Source organism: Mytilus trossulus, chromosome 8, assembly GCF_036588685.1.
Source record: "Mytilus trossulus isolate FHL-02 chromosome 8, PNRI_Mtr1.1.1.hap1, whole genome shotgun sequence".
Classification (NCBI taxonomy): domain Eukaryota; kingdom Metazoa; phylum Mollusca; class Bivalvia; order Mytilida; family Mytilidae; genus Mytilus; species Mytilus trossulus.
In genome coordinates this window covers 21883735-21907600 of record NC_086380.1, presented here as the reverse complement: position 1 = coordinate 21907600, position 23866 = coordinate 21883735, and the positions used below count along the sequence as shown (strand labels likewise).

Below are 23866 nucleotides of genomic sequence, written 5' to 3'. Positions count from 1 at the left end.
AACTGACTGTGTGATCATCCAATTTTAAAGTAAAAATTAACAAACAAGGCAAGATCAACAAAATAAAATGGTCGACTCCTTAGAAAAGTGATTACCATTGAATTGCGATTTGTACTCGTGATGTTTACGCTCGTGAAAACTATAATAGATAAAGAGAGCCGTGGGAAAGTGGAAAGCGCATTAGACTACAAACAAAAAGGTTCCTGGTTCGATCCCTGTTGCGGGGAGAAAATTTCAGGGACCAATTTTTTGGCTCGCTCTTGACACCATTTGCGAGTATGGCACGATAATAGTCCATCGGAAGGGGAAGATAAATGACTGACCCGTGTTAAGAGAAAGCAATATATCTTGCACATAAAAGACACCCTTGTAGATTTCGAAAAAGAGCAGGCTACTGCCGCTACAAGTGGGATTCGCACCAGCAAAGTGTAGAGGGGTTAACATAAGTTGCAATAACCTGTTTCCTAATTAGCTATGAATAAATATGTTTAAATAAAGAGAAACTTTAAATAGCAAGCTCTTGTAATAGATAAAAATGATATTGGGTATATTTCCGTGAATCAAAATAGTACATGCACATCAAAAACAGAAAAAACACAGGAACAGCGCTATTTATACAGCTCTTTGTCTCAAAGTAACAGAAAGGCCTTCAACACATAACAAAATCTCGCACGTCACTGCCAGTATAACCTAACTCCATTTTGAGCTGGATTTCTTGCAAGCTGAATAGACCCACACACAAAAAATAACAAAACAATCAGCTGTTTATTGCCATAGTATACACTTCAGAAACAAGGTAATTTCAGAAGCAATATCAATTCATATGTACAAGACGAGTTGTAGAATTTGTGTTTTATAGTCAGCTGAAATTCTTTCATTCGATTCCTCAATCTAGTAAAATTGCTTCATATCTAACTGTGTACATAGTTATATATCGTTGAATACGCTTTCCCTTTCTAAGGACCTTAACAAAAGCCCTAAGTTCCAAAATCTATGTTCATAATATCTAATATACAATCTTGAGTATCTTCTGTTACTTTAATTAAGTAAAGAAGTGAATGCATTTTTGTATCAATTTAAAAAAAAATATTTGACATAGTGTAAAGAAAATAAATAACATTAAAAGAATATTGAACAAATTGCCCCACAAGAAGAACAAGATTGACAGTAATGCATTAGTAATCTTATCCAAACAACAAACTTTGTATTTAACAATGAACAATGGTTTCCTTTGAATACGTGTTTGATAAGGTCGTCAAGAGTTGAACATTGTGAAGTTTTTCCAATCAGAATAATAAACATACGAAAGGCACTCTTTTTTTAAATTTTGGGTACACGTGTATTGCTACCTGATTTTTTCCATACTCTCCGTCTTTTAGAATACAAACATGTAGTCTTTGATAATTGACCATGCAACTAGAGATCCTTTTGTACGAGATGTTTCCCTTCTATTCGGAGGAACATAATTTTTTCTTTATTAATAAATAAAGAGTTTTAGATATTAAAATCTAGACAAATCCGTGATTAGGAAGACATTCAAATGAAAACGAAAGCACAGACAACAGTCTAGAAAATACTACGAGGTTAGAGTTTAAGAAACTCGAAACTATTAGAACAAATTGTGGTGAGGCGATTTCATGTGCTCAGAGTAAGCTATTTGCGTATAAAACCACTAGATATCTTTTAATATTGTAGGTCAAACATCTCTTTTTATTCACGTATTTTATCTATTCTTAGTGCAGATTAAAGTTAAATTTCGCTGGTCTATCAAATGTTTTAACTTTAAATATCAATACTTTGTTCAAATATGTCATAGATAAAGTTACAAAATACTTCACCTAATACCGGGTACTCTACTTTGTAACCAAGAAGTGATATGAAAATAATCAATAGATAGTATACCAGATAGAGAAAGAGCACCATAGGATGTACAATGTTTTTATTACTTATACTAACTTTACTACCACTGTCCAAGGCAGTACCATTCCGTCATGATATAGATTTTCATCATCCAGAAAGTGGAGAGAGAGTCAAACTACAGAGTAATGGCGAACTTACTGATACCGTGGATCTAGACAGAGTTGACGGAATCAAGGTTTGTGAAACAGATATTAAAAAAAAATTAAACTATTACTTGATAGATACGTGAAGATGTGGTATGAGTTCGAAAAGACAACTCTCCATCCAAGGCACAATTTGTAAAAGTAAACCATTACAGCTCAAGGTACGGTCTTCAACACGGAGCCTTTGCCCACACCGAACAGCAAGTTATAAAAAGCCCCAATAAATAGTAGTGTAAAACCATTCAAACGATAAACATATTTTATTTGAAAAAGTATCAATAGATATTGGACACAAGTTATAATAACATTAGTGATGTCCTCTCCCTTTATTTAAACGGTCAGCTTGGTACCAATTAATGATGTTTGTATAAAATAAAAAAAAATACAAACTTGTCGTTTGTGTGAATTTGGAAATAACTGAAGGGCTCAAGGTTTGTAAAGTCTGTACATTTTATTTTGTTTTCGTTTTGATGGGTTGATGTCTCATTAATTGATATGTTTCGGAGTTAAGTATCACATCCATAATCAATGAACTAGTGCACATTTTTGTTAAGGGAGCAGCTGAAGCACGCCTCTGATGCGGGATTTTCTCGCTGTATTGAAGACCCACTGTTGGCCTTCGACTGTTTTTTGCTCTTTGGTCAGGTTGTTGTCTTTTTAACACACTCCTTATTTCCATTTTCAAATTTACCTCAAATTATATATTCATATCCCTGGTTCATGTATTGTACATAGTGTCGTAGAGGTACGTGAATGCATCAAACTGTTGAGATGGACTTTGTGTCGATTTGGATTGCTGAAATATGTAAAATTGTTCTTTTTTTTTGTTGAATTTATTACCATTACTCATCCTTGTAATGAGTTTTTGGAGAAAGTAATTTTATCCGTATCATTTTTCAAAGATTAATATTTTAAATCATTTCACTAGACTAGTGTTTTTTACGACAACATATTTTTCTATTGAAGCGTGTTATCTGTGAAAAATCCAAAGTTCTAATAGCTGCTGAAACAAACACCATTGCAAAAGAATGGAAAGCTGGACAAGTTATCATCGGGAGTTCTAGGTGGGATTGCTATAGGAATACACTAGGATCCAACTCCAAGGGAATATATGCAAAGATCGTGGCTGTTTTCTTTCCGACGGAGACCGGTATTGTAGTCCATACAGAAACAGCGGGGTAAGTAAGCTATATACATTCAAAGACGTGCAAGAATTGTGTTAAATAGAAAGCCCAGGAGAAAAACATATCGCAGAATTAGATGTAAAAAGTAGATAAATTATCTGCTTGGGAGAATTTTATGTTGATTGGACAATGAAAAGCTGAAAAGCATGTTGATAGATGATCTCGTTGATTTCAGATTTAAAATGGAAGGTTCAATTTGATCTACTGATCATGGTCGATATTTATTATAAAACATCTCATTGGCATTTAGTTCAGAATCAAAGTCTGCTATGGTGTTAATTTATTCATTGTCAATATTGCAAGTGTTGATGAATATGCAAATGCCATACAGGTTTACCTTTATTTTAAATTGTTATTTGGATGGAGAGTTGTCTCATTGGCACTTACACCACATCTTCCTATATCAATGTACAAAAGTTTGTTCTTATCAATTTTTGGTTGATAATCAGACTTATTTCATATTAGCATAACATATTTACAAAAATAAACATTCCATTTACAAGAAATCAACTTCTAGTCGGAAATACAACAAGCAGAGCAAAATACAAAACAAACAAAAAAAGTATAAGAAAAAACAATCAAACCATAAAACTAAAAATGTAGGTAATACGAATCAAAGCTAAAGTCATAGTCCCAAATATGAAGTGCGCTGCGCATATCATATCTGAACATAATTTTAACTTAATAAATAGCTTGTTTGATATGTATATTGTAATACTTCATAATATCATTTATTTGTTTGTTTTGTTTTGCTGAATTGGACAATTTCAAAGGTTAAGGAAAATTTCAAATGAATGAGTTTAAAAAAAAATGAATCTTTCAGTTCTATTAAAAAGTCCCCCCAAAAAGTTGCGATTTCTAGGAAATGAGAAAACTTGTCATTCGCTACTCCATGTTGTTTATACAAGAATATTATTTCCATTGTATTAAGTGCTTTTGATGTAATCGACGAAGCTAGTATCAAATTCCACTATCATCCTGGAAATGAAAGCAGTCACCGACCAGATGTCCGACGTCGTCATCGACGGTATTTTGCAAACATTCTGTCGGAACTTCTGCGAAACATCGAATGGAAAGCTAACTTCAGCGCCACTGTACCATGGAATTACGATTTAGACAGAAAGTCAAATGGACCTTCATTCAGAGTTGTAACAACTGAGCACGATACAGAATATAATGTCCAGTTTGGTGGCTATAATACTACAGAAGATGAAGTATTTAGTTTCAATTGTAACAATTGTCATGGGCAGTCGACATTTTCGTATACTTTGTAAGTATTTTAAATTAATACATTTTTTTGTGATCTTTTTATGTGTTGCTCGTCTCTATAAAATATGTCAGCGAAAATGGTAATTCTTTAAAACAACCATAATGCTGTAAAATACTATAATCAATAATAAAACAAAAGATCTGTACAAAGTTATATACGACAGAGGATACACATTCGATTTGCAGGCATGAATGTTGTTTTAAATTAATGGTACACTTAATTAAAAACATAAAGAAAGATGTTTTTTTCACAATTTCTTCTCGAGCTTATTTCAAATTAACTTTTGGTGTTTCCTATGAACGACTGCTAGAAAAAAATAACCATAGAATTAAAAAAAAAAACCACAATAAAAAACCAACAACGATAAGAATTAATTAAAGTCATGAAATTTATCTACATAACTGCATTCAATATAATATTTTATTACCATATGTATTACTTAATTTATTTCACTTTACTGGGCGGAGTTTAACCGGTTCGATCATAATAAACTAGTCCATCTATAGATAGGTGTATAAGGATAAACTCATCAATGAAGTGTCCAGTAATTCTTTTGTAAATTCCTTTGATAACACTGATAGGTGATTAGAAATCAGTAATAATTATAACGGCAATCATCCTTATCACAACCGGTCTTATCACACGCATCTTCAAATAGACTGTCCTTATGCAAATTAAAACCTAGCTCCGCCCGATCAGTTGAAATAACATTGGTAATACTTTGATGATAATTTGTAGTGTTGTCAAATCGTACACTTTTGCCTAACCGGTTACTCGGATAATCGTTCGACTGATTAACCGGTTAACCGGTAGTTTGGGTTGGTGCTGGAAAGCCTTGTCAATAGTACCCTACACATGTGGTATGAGTGTCAATTTGACAACCTTTCATCCAAGTCATAAATTTACGCTTTTAGAATTGAAGTTTGTCGTCTTTGTTATAAGGCTTGTGTGTGAGGATTCCTGTCGAAGTTTGACTTTAAATAATCAACTACACCGTATCAACTATAGCATTTGTACCAACTTCAGATTGTAAATAGAAAAACCTTCTTGATCTCGTAGATCACCGTTTCTTTATTTGGTTTGCATGTTACTCGTACTATCACGTATACATTGAGTACATTCACATTGGTTTGCATTATACAATTTTTTAGTTAGCATTTCGTTTAAAGTAAGACTAAGCCTTGCGAGACGGAGGTTGTACATTTATGTGTAGGTTTACACACTATTAGATCAGAAACGAAGTAATGAAGTAAATCTTAAAATTTAATAGCATTACTGATTTAGAGTTACTGTTAAAAAAAAAAAATATACTAATTATGTTTCTTTAAGATCCTGCCCCGAGCTGAGAGACAAGTTATAATTAATTAATTGTATGTGTATAGGATTAACAGTAGCAATCAATTTACTGGACAATTGATCTGTCAAATTAATTACCAATACGACAATTTAAAAAAAAAACTAACTATTTAATGATTTCAATACAATTTTATATAAAATCTGTCAAATTTGAAAAAAAGTCCGGTTAACCGGTTAACGATTTTGGTATTCGGTATTCGGTCGATCGACCGATTAACCGGTTAACCGGTTAACCGTTGACAACCCTAATAATTTGTAATTTGTGTAATACCAAATTAGTAATAATATTTGAATGTTTTATACTTAATTTTAGTGAAATGGTTATAAAGAAAAATGCTATGAATCAACCAAATATTCATCACTACTTATCTAAGGTTCGTATTACTAGTAGGTCCTACATGTATCAATGAACCTCTGGTATAACCTAAATTTTTTGGACGTATATCTTTAAGGTTCCTACTACCAGACATCAGTTACTAGGTACTACAAGTATAAGTAGACTTCTAGTATTACCTAATGGTGAACAAATTTTTAAGAAAGGATGTTTGATAGATATTTTGGGATAGCTACAAAAATTTATGGGAGTATAGTAATACTTTTATCTCACTCTATACATACAATTTCTCTCACTCTATAATATGATTTATGTGCTTATCATTCTGGTTACCATTATTGAAAATACTTTACAAATTAGGTAGTTTTCGATCGATTTTGAACGCTTTAGAGTGTAAAGATAATCCTTATCAATGTACGATATCAGTGGCAAATATTTCAAACCTTTTCAAGATGGAAACAAGTAAATAATTTATATAATCGACAACGGAGCTACAGAGTGCAGTTGTTTCAAAACTAGTTTGCTATATAAATACTCTGTCTATAATTGTTTGTTATGGAACGTTCTTTCATTTTTAATACCAGTTAGAAACGAATACTTCAATGTCATTGGACTCTTCACTAACAACAACTGATGCGATGAGAGTGGAAATATCAAAGACAATTATGAAGACAGCACCAAAGATTCTATTTTCCATACCAGTAGCTGTAGTAGACGACGCACGTATTCCTCCCGTTACACTTACTGTCAACTATGAAAGTGAAACACACGTCGATATCAACATGACAGCTACGGATAAAGTAGATGCTGCACATAAATACAACATAAAAGGGGCATATGAAATAGGTAATTACATTAGGAGGTCATGCAGATGCTGCAATTTAGTGTTTTCAAGTAAGATCATAGAAGCGTTTGAAAAAGCACCAAATGATGATAGATTCTTTTTATGCTATATCACAAGGGCATATGAATATTAAGCTAAAAGATAAAACATTCATTTTTTTTATATATAAATAAGGCCGTTAGTTTTCTCGTTTGAATTGTATTACATTGTCTTATCGAGGCCTTTTATAGCTGACTATGCGATATGGGCTTTGCTCATTGTTGACGGCCGTACGGTGACCTATAGTTGTTAAAGGTCTGTGTCATTTTGGTCTATTGTAGACAGTTATCTCATTGGCAATCATACCACATCTTCTTTTTTATATGATAACACAGGTCCCATTCTAGAACAATACAACAGGAGCACGTGACATTTATATGTAATGCCACTTCAACATAAATCAATCGGGGAACAAATTGGCTAACGGTTCGACATCATTAAGACGTATGCTATGGAATTTGTTTATGTAATATATACGTGTTTCTCGTTTCTCGTTTTGTTTATATAGATTAGACCGTTGGTTTTCCCGTTTGAATGGTTTTACACTAGTAATTTTGGGGCCCTTTATAGCTTGTTGTTCGGTGTGAGCCAAGGCTCCGTGTTGAAGGCCGTACTTTAACCTATAATGGTTTAATTTTTAAATTGTTATTTGGATGGAGAGTTGTCTCATTGGCACTCACACCACATCTTCCTATATCTATGTCATACCAAAGCCTGTGTGCATGTCAACATTATTATTTAACATCACCGGAGCATGTTACATATATTATTAGTTAAATATAATATACCAATTTGAAATCAACATTCCGGGTAGAGTGACGTACGCATAAAGTAAAAACACGAGAGACAAGTTAAAGTGTTTTAAAAGCACAGTCAAGATAGCATCAATCTACATACATATTATTAGGAACAGAAGAATTTATCAGTGAATGAAATAAACGTTTAGAGAAATACGCCACTTGTTTGTGTAACGTTGGTCTTTTGTTTTTTCCCCCAAAATATTGAAATTGCATAAGACTTGTTTTTTTTTAATTGTTCCTGACGAGATAGAACACTTGTATTTTATGTATTTTATTTCTAGTTCAGGAATATTCTGCTGGACAAGGCATGACAGGTTATGTTGCAGCAGAAAATTGGAAAATCAAAACAGAACATGCTGAAACTAATACAAAAAAAGATCTTTATCTTACAACAGCTGTATATCAAAAGGTAGAATTTGATAGTTAGAAAATGGTTCATTTTTTATCATTTTAATAGACACATGATATTGTTTATTCTTATCTAACCAACAAATCACGGCGAGGAATAATAATAAACGCCAAAGAATTAAAAGTTTATTTGGAAAATATTTGTTCCTAATCAATTAAGTTTTTAAATTAACACGTCAATTTAATATTTTTTTGTGTATATACACATTTTTTTTTAGAGAATATGAATGAATGAATTTTATTACTCACAAACTACAAATTACATAGTTACAGAGAATATGTATTTATAAACATGCAATTACATTAAATATCAAAGCACATGTGCACAATGAAAACATAGACGGTACGCACAGTATTGGTGAACCCTACTAGTTCCGCGTTTTTTCTTTGTTATTTGAGCATGTCGTTTAGAATAAATCAAAACTGGTATGATATGTAATGTCTAAAAGACTATAGTTCTATAGTAAAATCTTTGAAATAATAAAATTATAACATAAAATTAAATCAAATAACCCTAAAGGGAAAAAAACGTCAAAAAATATGAGCGTAACTTATAACATGGAAATCGAGTTTTTTAGTGATTTGAATCAGAAAATCTTATTTTTGCACGCAAATTAGCGGAAAACGCTATTCGAAATTTTAACACAATTCGCTATGCCGTCATCCGACGTTTTGGGCATTTTTTCAAATATGCGAGTTAAAAGATGCATTGAAATGTTCAAAAGATGATGTAACAAGACATATGAAATAGGGGGGAAAATTTACAATGGATTCTACGGTAAGAAATTTTATACAATGCAATAATATATAAACGAAAAAAAAACATATATTCTTAATGTGCTTTTAATACCGTTTACAAATAGTACAAAATATGGTTTGGAAGTGGAATTTTCTAATCGAATTTTAACTTTTTGCTTGTCTAGTCCATTTTGTTACCGTGTGCAAAATGCACAAAGTATGTACGTTTTCGTAAAGATGTTGTACATTCGAACGTAAATATAAATCAATTGTGTATCTTATTCTTTGTTTTATGTATTGTTTTCGTAATGTGTATTTAAAAGTCTTTTTAATATAAAAGGAATTTTGAATAAAAAATGAAAGACCAAAAAATAGTAAGAAAATCGAAATGTCTAGTCTGATTTGTTACCGTGCAATCTTGTAACGTTTTTCCGTGATTTTCAACGTAACGTTTATTTTGTCATTTTAATTGTTTATGCATAAAAGGCTACGTTCTTGTAGGCCAAAACAAATTTAACCACCACTAAAGAAAAAGAAGAAGAGAACAAAAAGCGGGATGCTACATAAAAAAACATTACAAAAAAAATAAAAAATAAAATATCAAAGACTAAAGCACTTAGTGAAACAAACACTTTATAATGAAACCAGCTGATCTAGCAGTTATTCGTGGTACACATGTGATACAAAGGTCAAGCGAACTATTTGATTACGCGCAGAGTAACTTGTTCACCACGGCAGACTCTTCTAAATGTTATCGACGAATTTTTCGATATGTAGACTCCGTTAATCGAGATCGGGATCGGAACTTTCTTCCCGTTAAAGAAAACCGAAAAATTCACCAAGTTCGATCATTCGATGACGGAGAGATTTTTTGTAAGAAAATTATCTTGTTATTCTTGTCAAAGTTGTATTGTTGGAAATTATAGCACCTGTATAAACGATGCACAATTGGGAACATATAATAGAATAAAAATGGTGAAAGAATCGGAACATAATGACTCTGATGCCGATTCCGATAACGACGAAGTGGTTGATGACGAGACTAACATTTGTGACTTTGTTTCAAATGAAACAATTTTTGCAGTTAAGGCTGAATCTTGAGAAGGCTGATGACACTGATTGTCCATGTTATATTTTTAGAGCAAGCAAAGACCCAATAATTTTAAGAAAAACAGCTACCGACAAATGGGTCGCCTCGTATCATCAGGGAAATAAAGTTATACATGGTTACTACTTTAACACTATTGATAATAACCCATTCAAATTGAAGTTATTAAAACGAATTCCGGCAATCGTTCCCGCACTTTCAGTTAAATACATTTGTTCAGAGGTTGATATTGATGATAATGGTCTAATCAATTTAAATGAGTTTCTGCATGGCCGAATTCTGCGGTGCTTAGACCACGAATAAAATGTATTTATAGATGATGTTTCTTCTTTTGTCGATCGATGGAAATTATCCTTTCAATCATTCAAATATTTATTCAAACCTTCAACAATTAATATACTTGAACAATAACACGTACATACAAAATCTATAATTTGTAAACTGCAATTTTTATTGAATCACGATAGACACAAAAGAAAAAAAAACTTAAAAAAGATTAGATGCAAACGTTGATACAGGCTTCAATAACGTTTTCTCAACGTTCCGTCGATGAACGTTTTCTGACGTTACAAACGTAGCACCAATACTGTGCGTAACGTCAAAAAGTTAAAACTTTAAATTACAAACTAACCAGGAGTTGTGTCCCTCACATTTATAATTTGTATTAATATTCATAGTTGTTCAAGAATAATACAATTATTAGAGCTAATCGTTTTTTTATATTTATATTTGGACGAAGAACACATTAGTATGGTAAAAACCTCTCTCGTTCTTGGTTTAGAGCATTACATGGCATAACATGATGATATGCATCACCTATGTCTCTTGATTCTCAAATATCCATAGATAAATAAACCAAGAAGCATCGCGACGACGAAACGAAAAAGAAATTACAATAATAAATTAGTAAAGTAAGTCTTCAAAATATAACAGACAATTGGAGACTGAAAAAAAAAGAATCTCACTAGATATGTTTATAATATTCGTTATGAACCTATATGAACAAGTAGGTAAGCAACCTGCCCCACTCGTGACTGCCGTCATTCTACACATGTAAATACAACTAAAGGTCATGTCTGTCTTGGTTTAGTAATATATATGTAGTAATCATAAGTAGGGTTATTTAAACAGTAAAATCACAAAAATACTGAACTCCGAGGAAAATTCAAAAAGATGTCCCTTATCAAATGTCAAAACCAAAAGCTCAAACACATCAAACGAATAGATAACATGTATACAACTGCCATATTCCTGACTTGGTACAGGTATTTTTTTTTAAAGTAGACAGTGGTGGATTGAACATGGGTTTAATAGCTAGCGAAACCTCTCACTTGACTTTAGTTTTCTATGTTGTGTCTTGCGAACTATTATTTGGCTGTTTGTTTTTATAATTTTTAGACATTATGGTCTCAGTTTATTTTCAATTTATGAGTTTGACTGCCCCTCTGGTATCTTTCGTCCCTCTTTTGTATGACTGTCGCATCAAATTACATTATATTGTTAACTATGCGTCATATATATGAGTTTAAATTATTAAACAATTAGACCATTTGTATTTGTTTCAGATGAATGTAACAACAACAATTGGATGGCTTGCACGAGACATGGAAATTAATTTTTCGCCTCCTGTTGAATTCAGGTATAATTCGATATCGTCATGTACAATGAAGTCTATTTTAAGCTTCTGTTCCTAGTTGTTTCGGTAATAAGTAAGAAAGTGTATTAAACAACAACAATAAAACCGAATGATTTTTATGATTATTTTACTGCTAAAGCCTTCAAGTGATATTGTTGAATAAAATATTATATTTCTCTCAGAACGTAACGATGAGCAATTGTGTACTATTCTATCACATTGCATTTGGGCAACTATAGGTTCAAATTATCGACGTCATATTTAAAACAGTGAGCTAGTAATATGTTTAAAGCTTTGCCAAAAAAACCCGGGTTATGCATATTTATCAATTTGCTCTTATTGGTTTATTTTGGTTTTCAATATATTGACATTTACTCATTATTTATTCTCAAGAATGATCTGAATGTGGCATCTGTGTAAAGTATTATTACTGTTGTTTTTTAGGATCTCCCCAATATTAACATCGGTGTCATTCGCTGAAGATGTGAAACGCTGCACAGTAGATGTATTAATCATAGAAGGCAACTTTAATGTGTCTAATGCTCGTCTCATCGTGGATGCTTTCGATGTTCCCATATGGTACGATTTGTCTTACTGTATACATGCAGTTATTCGATACATTTTGACTGTTTTAAAACATTCAGAATTATATTTTGTCTAAACAAATTCAACTTATCAATAAAGCTAGCCCGCTTGTTCTTGTAATGGCATAAAGCAGATTGTTTTTTGATGTTTGTTCACACAGAAGAGAATAAACAATTAAATGATAGGACAAACAAATGCGACCAAGACGAATTATCAAATATCAGTAATTTTATACAGTAAATTTTAACTAAGTTTAATATATCATGGTATTCAAGTATATTCTAATTAAGTTTCATCCATTATAGCACTGTACAACATGTTGTAGGAATACATTGCTGGCGGAAGGTTTCAACAGAACAGTAAATATTACGGAAGAAGAAATATTCAGATCATGTAGTGCCGACTGTTTTCCGAATGGGAGAGACAATCTAATTGGAGATGCACAGGATATTGTTGGCCAAAGGAAAAACAAAATATTACGAAATGATACTTCATTTTATAAGTATGTTTTTAAGAATTTTAATTTAACCAAACTATTGTCCTGTTTGTAATATTTTAATTTATAAGTTCAACACATAATTATTTGATACCTACAAATGAAGTTATCAAAAGATTATTTTGTGAATATATAGACCAAATATTAAATTTTTCAATTTCCATTCTAATTATCATGTAGAGCTATACAGAAAACACTTTTTATTTCTTACTTTAAAGCCAAAACTATAATTGGTACGATTGACATATAAAGTTAGATCAAACCTCATCTTCTTCAATTTCTAAAGTCTAATTTCGCTGTTTTTTTTGTAGTTAAGAAACTCAGTTATGCCATTATTTATTTGTCATTCCTTTTTTTACCTTTTTTTGATTTGAGCGTCACTGATGAGTCTTTTGCAGACGAAACGCGCGTCTGGCGTATATATAAAATTAAGTCTGGTATATATGATGAGTTTATTTACTCTGTCATCACGCATGAAACACATTGATAATGTAAATGATTTATGTTCCTTAGATTACATCAGATGGTTGGTAGTGATGTACTGTTCGCATCAGAGGAAGCCGACACAGCTGTATGGTGCGGATATCCGGGCAGACCATGTGTACGATGTACTACGAAACCAGCAGGATATGATGACGTCGACAAATGTGCTGATAGAATGATGACGTCATCATTAGCATCTAAGACAAGTCTTTTGGGGAAATATGTTACAAGCGAGTGGCCTAACAGTACGTTGTTTCAATTTACAGCAAAACTTATCGGTTTCTTGATAGTTCAATGCCGTATGGTGATTTAAATTAATTGTTGGTTTCTTGTGGAGAGTATTTTCATTGACAATCATACCACGTCTTTTGATTTACTCGATATTAAATACTCGAAACAAGTGAGAAAGTCTTCTGGACCAGACGCAGGAGTTTGGTTTTAACATGCTTAAAACTCGCTAAATGTCAATTCCTAGAACATTTATACTAACAACACTTTCAAACCTTCTGATACTTATTCATAATTTGTTTTGTTTTGTTATTTCAGGAAAGCTAATTGTTCATGAAGCGTGGGACGAACCAACTTCAGTACATCCTCATGGCGAACACGGGAACAATTCTCTTCACTACGAGGGAAGGGCGGCAATAGTGTCAGTATCGAGAGATATTAATAAAACAACACCGCTAATAGATCAAGATCCTAATCTAACCGAAAGACTTCACGAGTTAGCAGTCTGCTCTGGGTTTCCTTACGTTTCAAATGAAGATGATAGAAAACTTGTACACGTGGCTGTTAAGGGTGAAGAAGTGACTCATACTAAACGAAGAAAACCCGAGCCTGTAAATTCAAAGGACCAATTAGCTTTCGAAAATGCATTGAAGAAAATAGGTAAAGCCATATGTAAAGCTTTCAAGTCCCTTTTGTTTACACATAATTTTGTAACCATGTGTCTGTCAGAATAAGGATTCTGTCCCATTACTTCAAATCTTTCAATCTTTTACGGATGGATTTTACATATATAAATTAAATCGTATAATAAAATAGCACAATTACAATGTAGGTTTGAAGTGTAATTTTTTGTGCTTTGTAACATTTGTTTGTTTTTAAAGTAATTAAAATGATAACACAATGTTGACTGTTGTACCCATAGATTTGACAATTTTACCTATTTTACCTATTGTGTCGGTCTACTTTGTTCACGCATCGTTGTCTTTAATATTGGAATTTGATACGACTGTCTTATAAGAGAGAGAGGTTAAGCTATAGCTAGCTATAAAATTAGGTTCAATTCACTATTTTATAAATAAAATAGTGTCTGTATCAAGTCAGAAATATAATAGTCGTTTGAAGTGTGACCTTTTGATTTTGCAATTTGATTAGGGACTTTCTTTTTTTAATTTTCCTTTCAATTCACTATTTTTTATAATTTTACTTATTACACAAATGAACACTGGCAAAAAAAGCAATAACCGCGTGTGCGTTACCATTTTAATACCAAAAGAATCCACGGGAGTGAATTATCGATTTTATGAATTGAATGCATTACATCATGATAAGTCCTTATATTTGTGATAACATTTTGTGAAGTTATTCCAATCAAATAAGTATTTTTGCTCCTCACCAGCAATATATATGTGTATATTTCAGAAACCATTGTGTCTGCTGACAGATGCCCTGATATAACAATTAATCCAACAGACCACTGGCCACCACAGTCCAGTAATGAAGAAGAAGCATGTGGTCAAACGTCATATAAAATCAGTCGTGAAAACGAAGATGCAATGCAAACGTATGTTTTTGATTCATATATCTCATTAAGTAAACAATATTTAAAACTTTATTAACAATTTTAGAGTGATGTTAATGTTAATTCAAAAAGTAGAAACTTGAAACTTCAAACTACAAAGATATTTTTCTTATAGACAGTTTTAATCTATTTGTTTTTACTTTTTCCTCACAATGTAATCTGTTAATGTTTTTTTTTTGTACCAAACTTCTAGTTTGTACGAGTATTCAGACGTAGACGTACAATTTGTTGATGAAGGACAAGTAGGCCATTTGTGTGGTTTAGGAAGAGGATGTATCTCATGTGAAAAACCAAGTATGAGTAAATCGACCTGGGATTGGTGTGCCACTCGTGTCATGTCTCCTAGAATGGCACTTCGACTCAAACGTCTAGCAGTACTTGTCAAAACAGACACCATGTTAAAAGGTACGAGTATAACTGATTTGAATAATCATTTGACACTCTCTATGTAGTATATTTGTTTATCTCAGTTGTTATAATGATTAAGAAATAATGAAATAAGCCTACACTTACTAGTAACTTATTTGTCGATAGCAAATGATTGTGCAGAAACAAGCAAACTAGTGCATATACTATTCGTAAAAATTGTTAAAAACCCAATATAAATCATACACGACACTTCTAAAGAAGACCACAATAGTTCGTAGGATCCTGCTTGTCCTCTCCCAATCTACCTTCAATTTGCAGTGGTGGTAAAAATTTCCATAACTTCAAACGTTTTGTTTTGTCGTCTCAATCATATGATAAAATCATTTGAATAGTCAAAATGAAATATGAAATTGAGACACCGACATACAATTATTGTTTTTTTCATTTCAGGTGGACATATAAAAGTTTTAAAGGCATTCAGTGATCAAAGTATCGATTTATACAATGATGGAAGGTACGTCTACTCAAATTACTAGGTTCTCTAGGGTTTTTAACTCTTTGTGAAAGATATCCGTCTTTGAATGCTCTTCACCTATTTCGAATGTTATTGATCGTTTTAAAAGTTAAAAAACCAACTACAAACAAAACAACTACATACAGTTTTGAACATATAACACAGCAAGAGGATCAGCCACGTTTAGTTCAATATGGTCCTTCCAAACCATAACAATCACATTTACACAGCAACAAAAATAGCCAATTGTTTTTGTTCGTAGCAATGCTTGTTAATGTGTATTTCTCAAAAGATTGCCTATATCTAAATATCAAATCTTTAGGTTACCTTTCATACGAATCAAATAAGGTTAATTTATATTTGTAGAGCTATACAATTGACGTATATAAAAAACGGAACACACGGGGACGCTGATCAAATGAAACGATTAGCTGCCTTGTCTGTTTGCGCGGGATTTGATTTCATCAAATTCCCATCCACACATATAGAGGCTTTTGTTAAGGAACAATCTGGATATCGCACAACTTTGAATCAATTCCCGAGTGGCACAGTTATGATATCAGTTAATCCACCTTTAGACAATCCCGGCGAATTTTCTTATCCAGAAAGCCTCAAACACGAAAGCAAAAGACCAGCACTCATTAAATCATTGAGCGATTCAACTCCCTTATCAAAACATTTTAAAATTGGGGATTTTAAAGAAAGATCTACTTCATATTTACGTATCGACTCAACTCTGGTCGAATGTTTAGATATGGTGAAGGACTCATTCAAACAAGGAATATATGTTCTCAAAGCATACACTACACAATCTTCAAATAAGGAAATGAACAGCGAATGGACGCAGGAACAATTAGATCGGTTTCAGATGGGACAAGCTGTAGTGATTCAGAATGAAGAACAGACAATAGAAAGTACAACGAAACTAACAAAGTTATTAATGAGTACATGTACACCAGCACTCCGATTACAAAGACGTGGATTATCGTTATCTGTTAGAGAAGATGGAATATGTAGTACATCCCAAAAGTTGCATGGTGGCAAATACTGTGGTGTGTACTAAGTAAATACAAAGAATTAATTTCTTTGGCAGTTACGATATACGTTTTTCTGTTTTTTTTTGTCAAGTCATAATACAATAATTTCGCTTTTTTTACAAAATGTTATTATTTGTGTGATGATAATTAATTCTATCATGTTATTTTTGGCATATCACATAATAAGTAACGAATGTAATTTACCATAAATAATTCATCATCTGTTGTGTGCGTCAGTTTTTAATAAACATACTTCTTTTTTAAAGAAAATTTACTTTGTCGCATCCTCTGATCAAGAAAACTGTTATCATCATTTGTGGGCATTTGATTTGGTTTCAGAGTTTTTTTAATCGCAGTTTGGGGTTAAGGATTTTCAAAAGATTGTTAGGACCTAAAAATTCCCCAAAAGTTTAAGGCCAATTACTACAAAGTCTGCAGCGTACTAGTACTTGATAAATGTTATAAAAGAAAAAAACGTGTCAGTCAATTTACAATTGTTTCACTTGTTTTTAATTGAAAGTCACTTGTATGGTATAATGCACTCAAGGTTTCATCAGATACGTTTAGGAAATAATTTAGAAATAACTGTATTGTATTGTAAGCTTTGCCTTTGTAAAATGTAGATTTTAATGTCGGTAATTGAGTTTACATAGTAACGCGTAGTGCCGTATTACTGCAAAGCCAACACTTCATAATTCGATAAAAATACTGCAATTTGGACATGAAAAGACCACACAAATTGTTTCCCTTTGTATTTCTTATAATTAATACTACATGTATGAAATATATCTTTTACTCAAACCAAAAACTTTAGATGGTCACTGACTGTATTTCACCAATGTCCAAAAAATCATTAAACACCATTTGCGTTGCCTGTGAAAATAGTATGATTGCAGTCAGTATATAATCATTTTACTATAGTAATGCTATTACCGTTTATATTTCTGTCATAGTTTATATTGGGTTATACTCCCTGGAAAGAACTGAAGAGAAACAATATGTAAAGATTAGTACTAGTGTGAAACTCATGGAGACAGTTAATCAGTTGTGGAAAAAAGTTTGGGAGAATATTAAAGAATACAGATCTGAATTGACATCAGGTAACATACATTAATAGCTATTTCCCGTTTTAAAACACAAAATATAACATCTACAGAATTTTAGCACATTATTAATGTTTTCAAGAGAAGCTAAAGATACTAGAGAGAATTTATTACTCATATTAATTCAAATATAAACGGACAACACCATGGCTAAAAGAACAAGACAAACAATAGTACAAACAAAACTAAAGACTTATCCCCCCTCAAACCTTATATCAGGTGCTCCAGAAGGACAAGCAGATCCTAATCCATATGTACAAAAGTCACTAGTATTTTTGGTCATACGGGTAATTGTAACTTTCCATCATGTTTTTTTCTGTGTTCAATCTTGTATCATTGTAAATTTGTTTACCCTTTTCAAATCTTTCCATCATGTTTTTTTATTATGTCCTCTAAAAGCGTCTTCTATGATAACATCTCCCTTGTTATCAGGGTAGCTCTCCGTCTGGTTATTCTTTAGTATAATCAAAAGCAATAATGGAAGAATGAAACACAGAACAGTATAAATTAAACGAGTAGCCGACCAGTATTCTCATATATACCATTACTATTCATTATCCGTAGTAAACACAAGTAATTCAAAGTATAGTTTTAAAGGGGAATACAAAATATTTATAGATGTACATGCAATGGTAGGCATTAGTATACTTATTGGTAAACTTAACTTTATTTTCGTCTTTAGGTGGTCCGCAGATAATACCGTATAATGCGGAGGACGTATGCAAAGCTTCTGAACTTGGACAGGGAAACGAATTCTTGTCATTTCAACTGCACCATTATGGGTAAGATTGCAATTCCAAAAGATGATAATATAAGTAGTCATACAAATATTGAATATTCATAACATACAAAACAAACGTAATATGTATATAGGCGTTAAAACCAGGAGACAGATGACCATATAAGGTGATAAAACAAAACTAAAACCCACCTAAATAGTCATAGCACTCACAGAAATTTTATTGTTATGACAGTTTATTTCTTTTAAAATTTCAATAAAAACATCGGTTTACATATGAATGTTTTGGTGATGGTCGAAGTAGTCAACAAAATGGTTCTTACATATTGCTTTCTTGTTTTTTTTTCTATAATTTTTATGATATTGCTACGATGTAGATTCTGTCTGAACTTTAAACAAAAACAACGATGTGAAGGAAGCCTGGAGTCAAGGCAAGCGGAAGCTTTAAAACTGTGGACACAAATGTCAACTACTGCAAGTAAAAATACTCTGCCCACGACAGAGATGAAACAGGCAATACATGGTTGCTTGACTGACGTATGTGGAGGTTGTTCTGGCTCAGGTAATTTATAAAGACATACTTAATGCTTGTGCATATATTGAAATATTATAAAATTCATATAACAAACAAATAATAAGCTTATCTTTAGAAACTATAGTCATACTAGGGGCTGTTGTATGTATGTCCTTTTGTTATTCAGTTCTCAAGGTTTAAACAGTGAAATTTAATGATTGTTCAATCATCCCAAACATTTTATCTAAAGAGAAAAAACCAACACAATGTTCAAAATAACAAATGATTATCTAATCATCAGAACTATAAAAAAAAAGAAGATGTGGTGTGATTGCAAATGAGACAACTCTCTACAAAAGACCAAAATGACACAGAAATTAACAACTATAAGTCACCGTACGGCCTTCAACGATGAACAAAGCCCATACCGCATAGTCAGTTATAAAAGGGTCCGACATTACAATATAAAACAATTCAAACGAGAAAACTAACGGCATTATTTGTATAGTTATAATAGGGGTTTTATTTGTATTCCTTCTGGTTTTCAGTTCTAAAGCGTTAAAAAGTTCTTTTCCAAGTTAGACTCTAATTGATAAATAAAGGCAACAGTAGTATACCGCTGTTCAAAACTCATAAATCCATGGACAAAAACCAAAATCGGGGTAACAAACTAAAACTGAGGGAAACGCATTAAATATATATAAGAGGAGAACAACGCCACTGTCAATGTATATTTGTTCCACCTAACAGAAGTTCCAGTGGAAACTTTATTATAAACAATGTCATAATACCTGTACCTGTTGGAACAAATATTCTATACTATTTATTCCGTTAGGAACATCTACTGTAATATTTATTCCTGTGGAAATAATATTCCAGAATAGTTTTACCATTTGGAACTTATATAATGAAGGAACTTCTATTCCGTGACACCACAACATTAAAATGTAACACACACAAAAACGGACTAAGCATTAAACAAAATCCTATGAGAATAACAAATATAACATCAAAACCAAATACATGTATTTGGGATAGATAAGTATCGTCGTCTTATAGTAATGCGAATTCATACTCAAAAATAAGAGAAAACAAACGACACAACGGAAACACAACGTTTAAATGTAACACACACATACACGAACTATAAGATAACAATGGCCATACTGCTGACTTGGTACAGGACATTTTTAAGGAAAAAATGGTGGGTTGAACCTGGTTTTGTGGCATGCTGAAACTGATAAATTATAGTTTTAGAAAAAAATTGGAGCAATACAAATTGTATCATATCACATATACGTTTCTATCAAACAATTGTAGCAAACATTTTTATAATTAATAATTTGACTTTTAATATAATAATTTTCACATGTTGTTTTTCTTCTCTAGGAAGTAAATGGGACAAGAAGGTGAAGGCATGTGTTGACGTCGTTAGCAAATACATCTCTTATACTAGAAAACCTCTGGTTAAGAAAACTGACAAAGTATCAGTTTTTAATACGGAGAATATACAATCTTCAGCACATGGATTGGCTTGTAAAGGGGATGTTAAATGCGTGGAAACTGTTCAGTTGTACAGTATGTTTCGTAAGTACATTATCTCTCACAACATGTATTATATAAATAAAAAAGATGTGGTATGAGTGCCAACTAAGCAACTCCCTTAGCAATCTAACAGCAAGCTATAAAAGGCACAAACAATAACTTGGTGTAAAACATTTCTAACAGCAAACCATCGGTCGAATCTATAAAAAAAACGATAAATGATCCAAACTTAAAAGGGACAACCACTGAACAACGGCCTCCTGACTTTACCTGTTTATCAGGAATGCAATATGTGTCGGTCACATTTGTGTATTTTTGTACAGCCGATATGTATACTAAATCTCATCTTTGTATTGCGATTTGGCTCCACCGATGACGCCGAAGTAGGTTACGACTGATATTGTTTGTGTCTGTTTATTTTAGAACAAAATATATATAACATGTTTAATGTAAAATGCTTAATTCTTCGAAATTTTGTTTGTAATTCTAAAGAATAATTCAAACGAATTATATATTTTCGTAGATGGATACATTTAAACATTTCCTGAAATATTTTGTTGCAGAGCACTATTTAAAGACATGAATCCTGATATTTTAATTCATACTTAACAATTCATCTTATTTTTCCCTACATTATTATAGAAACGACTATCAATTCCAAATATAAACCAGAACCTAACAATTCGATAGAAGAAGCTTTATTTGATGGTCACGATAATCCTAGTCCATTGCTAGAAATTGTGGAACAATTCGTAGCAAAACAAGCTGCAGGAAATGTTTCAGTCTACATTGAGAGTATAAGGGACATTTCAGCACTTCGGAATATTCTCAAGGTAAAACAAAAAATTGAACCCACATTTATCATGTTTATGTCTTGTGTTACCTTTAAAATCAATATTTTTTTTAATTATTATCACACTTATTATATATTGAATGAACTCTTTAAATCCTTTGTAGCTATATAATGAACCATTTACGGATTTTAATCAAGGCATGTCATAAAAATTACGTTTTTTTATCGACTTGATATAACTTTCGAGTATATTTTTAAGAGCCTCACAGATGAGTCTTGTGTAGACGAAACGCACGTCTGGCGTACTTTATTATAATCCTGGTACCTTTGATATCTATGTGTGGCAGCAGAGAAAACGCAACAAATGAACTTATCATGTTTAAAGACAGTGCATTCCTACACACTGTTCAGTTGAAAGTAGTCTTTGTTTTAGTTTTTTTTGGACTTATATACAAGTTAAGTTGAGGAATCATCCTATCAAAGGATTTACTCATTTTCTTTCTACATTCTTTAGACTGTCGTATGTTTTTTAGCTTCCAGTTATATCTAAGCACACGTTGCAAACTAAAATGACAAATGAATTAATCGTAAATTTGTTCAGTGATCAATTATAAATGTGCAGTTTTTGTTTTCCGTTTCACATTGTAATATTTTATCTATTTGCAGGTATTAATGATTTATAACAGAGATATAGAAATGGTTACTTTTCTGACTTTAACTGGCGTAAAGAAAGATAAGTTAGCAACTGCAATCCAACGGAAAATTGAGACATGGGCCGGAAGTGCATGTCCAATATGGAGTAGGTTTGCTGTTGTGCCTTACAAAATAGAAGATGTTCACCCGTCCCGAGTAGCACGCAGTATAGAGGACGGACGGCATCGGAACAAAATGAAAGAGAAACAAAGAAACTGGGAAATCGATTGGATTATGATGACTTAATGTTGAATATTTTTATATCAGACTTTCAATTTCTTTGATTTCTAAAATCAATAAATATGTGTGCATGCCTTACTTGTAGATAACTTGTTATAACTATATTACGGATTTACGATTCTCCACGCTTAAACCATTATAAAGGTTCAAACATCAGACAATTCTACATAGAGACACAAACAGTTTGATTAACCTTTGATCCCATGGCCCCGGTTATACCTATAAACCAAATATGTCTATTTCGGTGTCCTATTTTTTGTCTACATTCTGCTTTACGAGGACTGATATCTATAAAATGTTGATCATACACATTCAATATTACATCTCATAGAAATAATCATTTAACAACACTGCATGTGGTCTTTGGGAAAACAAGTAGACGTATAAGATGCAGACAAGTGTAAGACAATCCGATTGCTTGTTTTTTTGCCGATTTTGGTTATTAATCGACTTATGGTTTTGAATATCACTTTGGTATCTTCCGTGTTTTCTATACAAGGAGTTGGATTGTCATCTAACCACACGTTGGTTGACACTCCATTAAACTAGATACCGGAAATTGAAGAATTGATTTGTTGTATTTCGTGCAATCGTTATGAATATGGTCTCTCAAATTCCAAAGATGTGAAAACTAATCCATCGTTAATCCTCTCTTTAGTTCACTGTCTTAACATCCCGGTAACTTACTGAACCGTTGTATTTACGTTAATGGTATATAGGATCAAATTCATAACAGTGTAGCTATGGCTATTGATTGGCGCTCTTTACTATCCCATCCACTCTGACAGATTAGGTGAATGTTGGTCTGTATCGCCCAATGTTTACAACGTCCGTATATTAGACACATAAACTGTGGGGTCACCAAAGGTTCTCAAAGACTAAATGAAATAATTCGAGATACTTTTCAGGTATTACCTTTGAGTTTTGATTTATATTTTATACTTAAACGTTATTTACTTGTGTTTTTGTTATGTTTTGACAATCAATTTTCATAATATGTTATTGCGCGTTTTTTCAGAAAAAAAATACTTCACTGGTGCTAAAAGTTACAATGCATGTGTTTTTTACGGACGTCAAAGCGATTTAACAATTGCATTTGTCGAAAAATGTCATTCAACTTTTATCTGGTCTAAAATTATATTTCAAAACGAACGCATAACCCACTTTC

The 23866-nt window shown here is 32.3% G+C and overlaps 1 protein-coding gene across 1 annotated transcript; it reads left to right on the top strand.

The window, feature by feature from the left end:
• The first annotated feature begins 1933 nt into the window (after positions 1 to 1933).
• LOC134727458 (uncharacterized) lies at positions 1934 to 22721 on the top strand. Its single transcript, XM_063591841.1, has 21 exons — positions 1934 to 2095; positions 3030 to 3241; positions 4179 to 4517; positions 6187 to 6247; positions 6792 to 7053; positions 8172 to 8299; positions 11710 to 11783; positions 12225 to 12359; positions 12691 to 12867; positions 13375 to 13589; positions 13891 to 14232; positions 14992 to 15133; positions 15345 to 15556; positions 15971 to 16034; positions 16401 to 17086; positions 18025 to 18171; positions 18857 to 18956; positions 19291 to 19475; positions 20817 to 21014; positions 21615 to 21805; positions 22432 to 22721. Exons 1-21 carry the CDS (start codon positions 1934 to 1936, stop codon positions 22702 to 22704), a joined length of 4305 nt encoding a protein of 1434 aa, XP_063447911.1. The 3' UTR covers positions 22705 to 22721.
• Positions 22722 to 23866: the final 1145 nt, after the last annotated feature.

Coding starts and splice junctions, on each gene's coding strand:
- LOC134727458 (XM_063591841.1), top strand. CDS start 1,934: ATGTTTTTATTACTTATACTAACTTTACTACCACTGTCCAAGGCAGTA. Junction 6,248..6,791: donor TTCATCACTACTTATCTAAG/GTTCGTATTACT, acceptor TTTTAATACCAG/TTAGAAACGAATACTTCAAT. Junction 17,087..18,024: donor GCATGGTGGCAAATACTGTG/GTGTGTACTAAG, acceptor TTTCTGTCATAG/TTTATATTGGGTTATACTCC.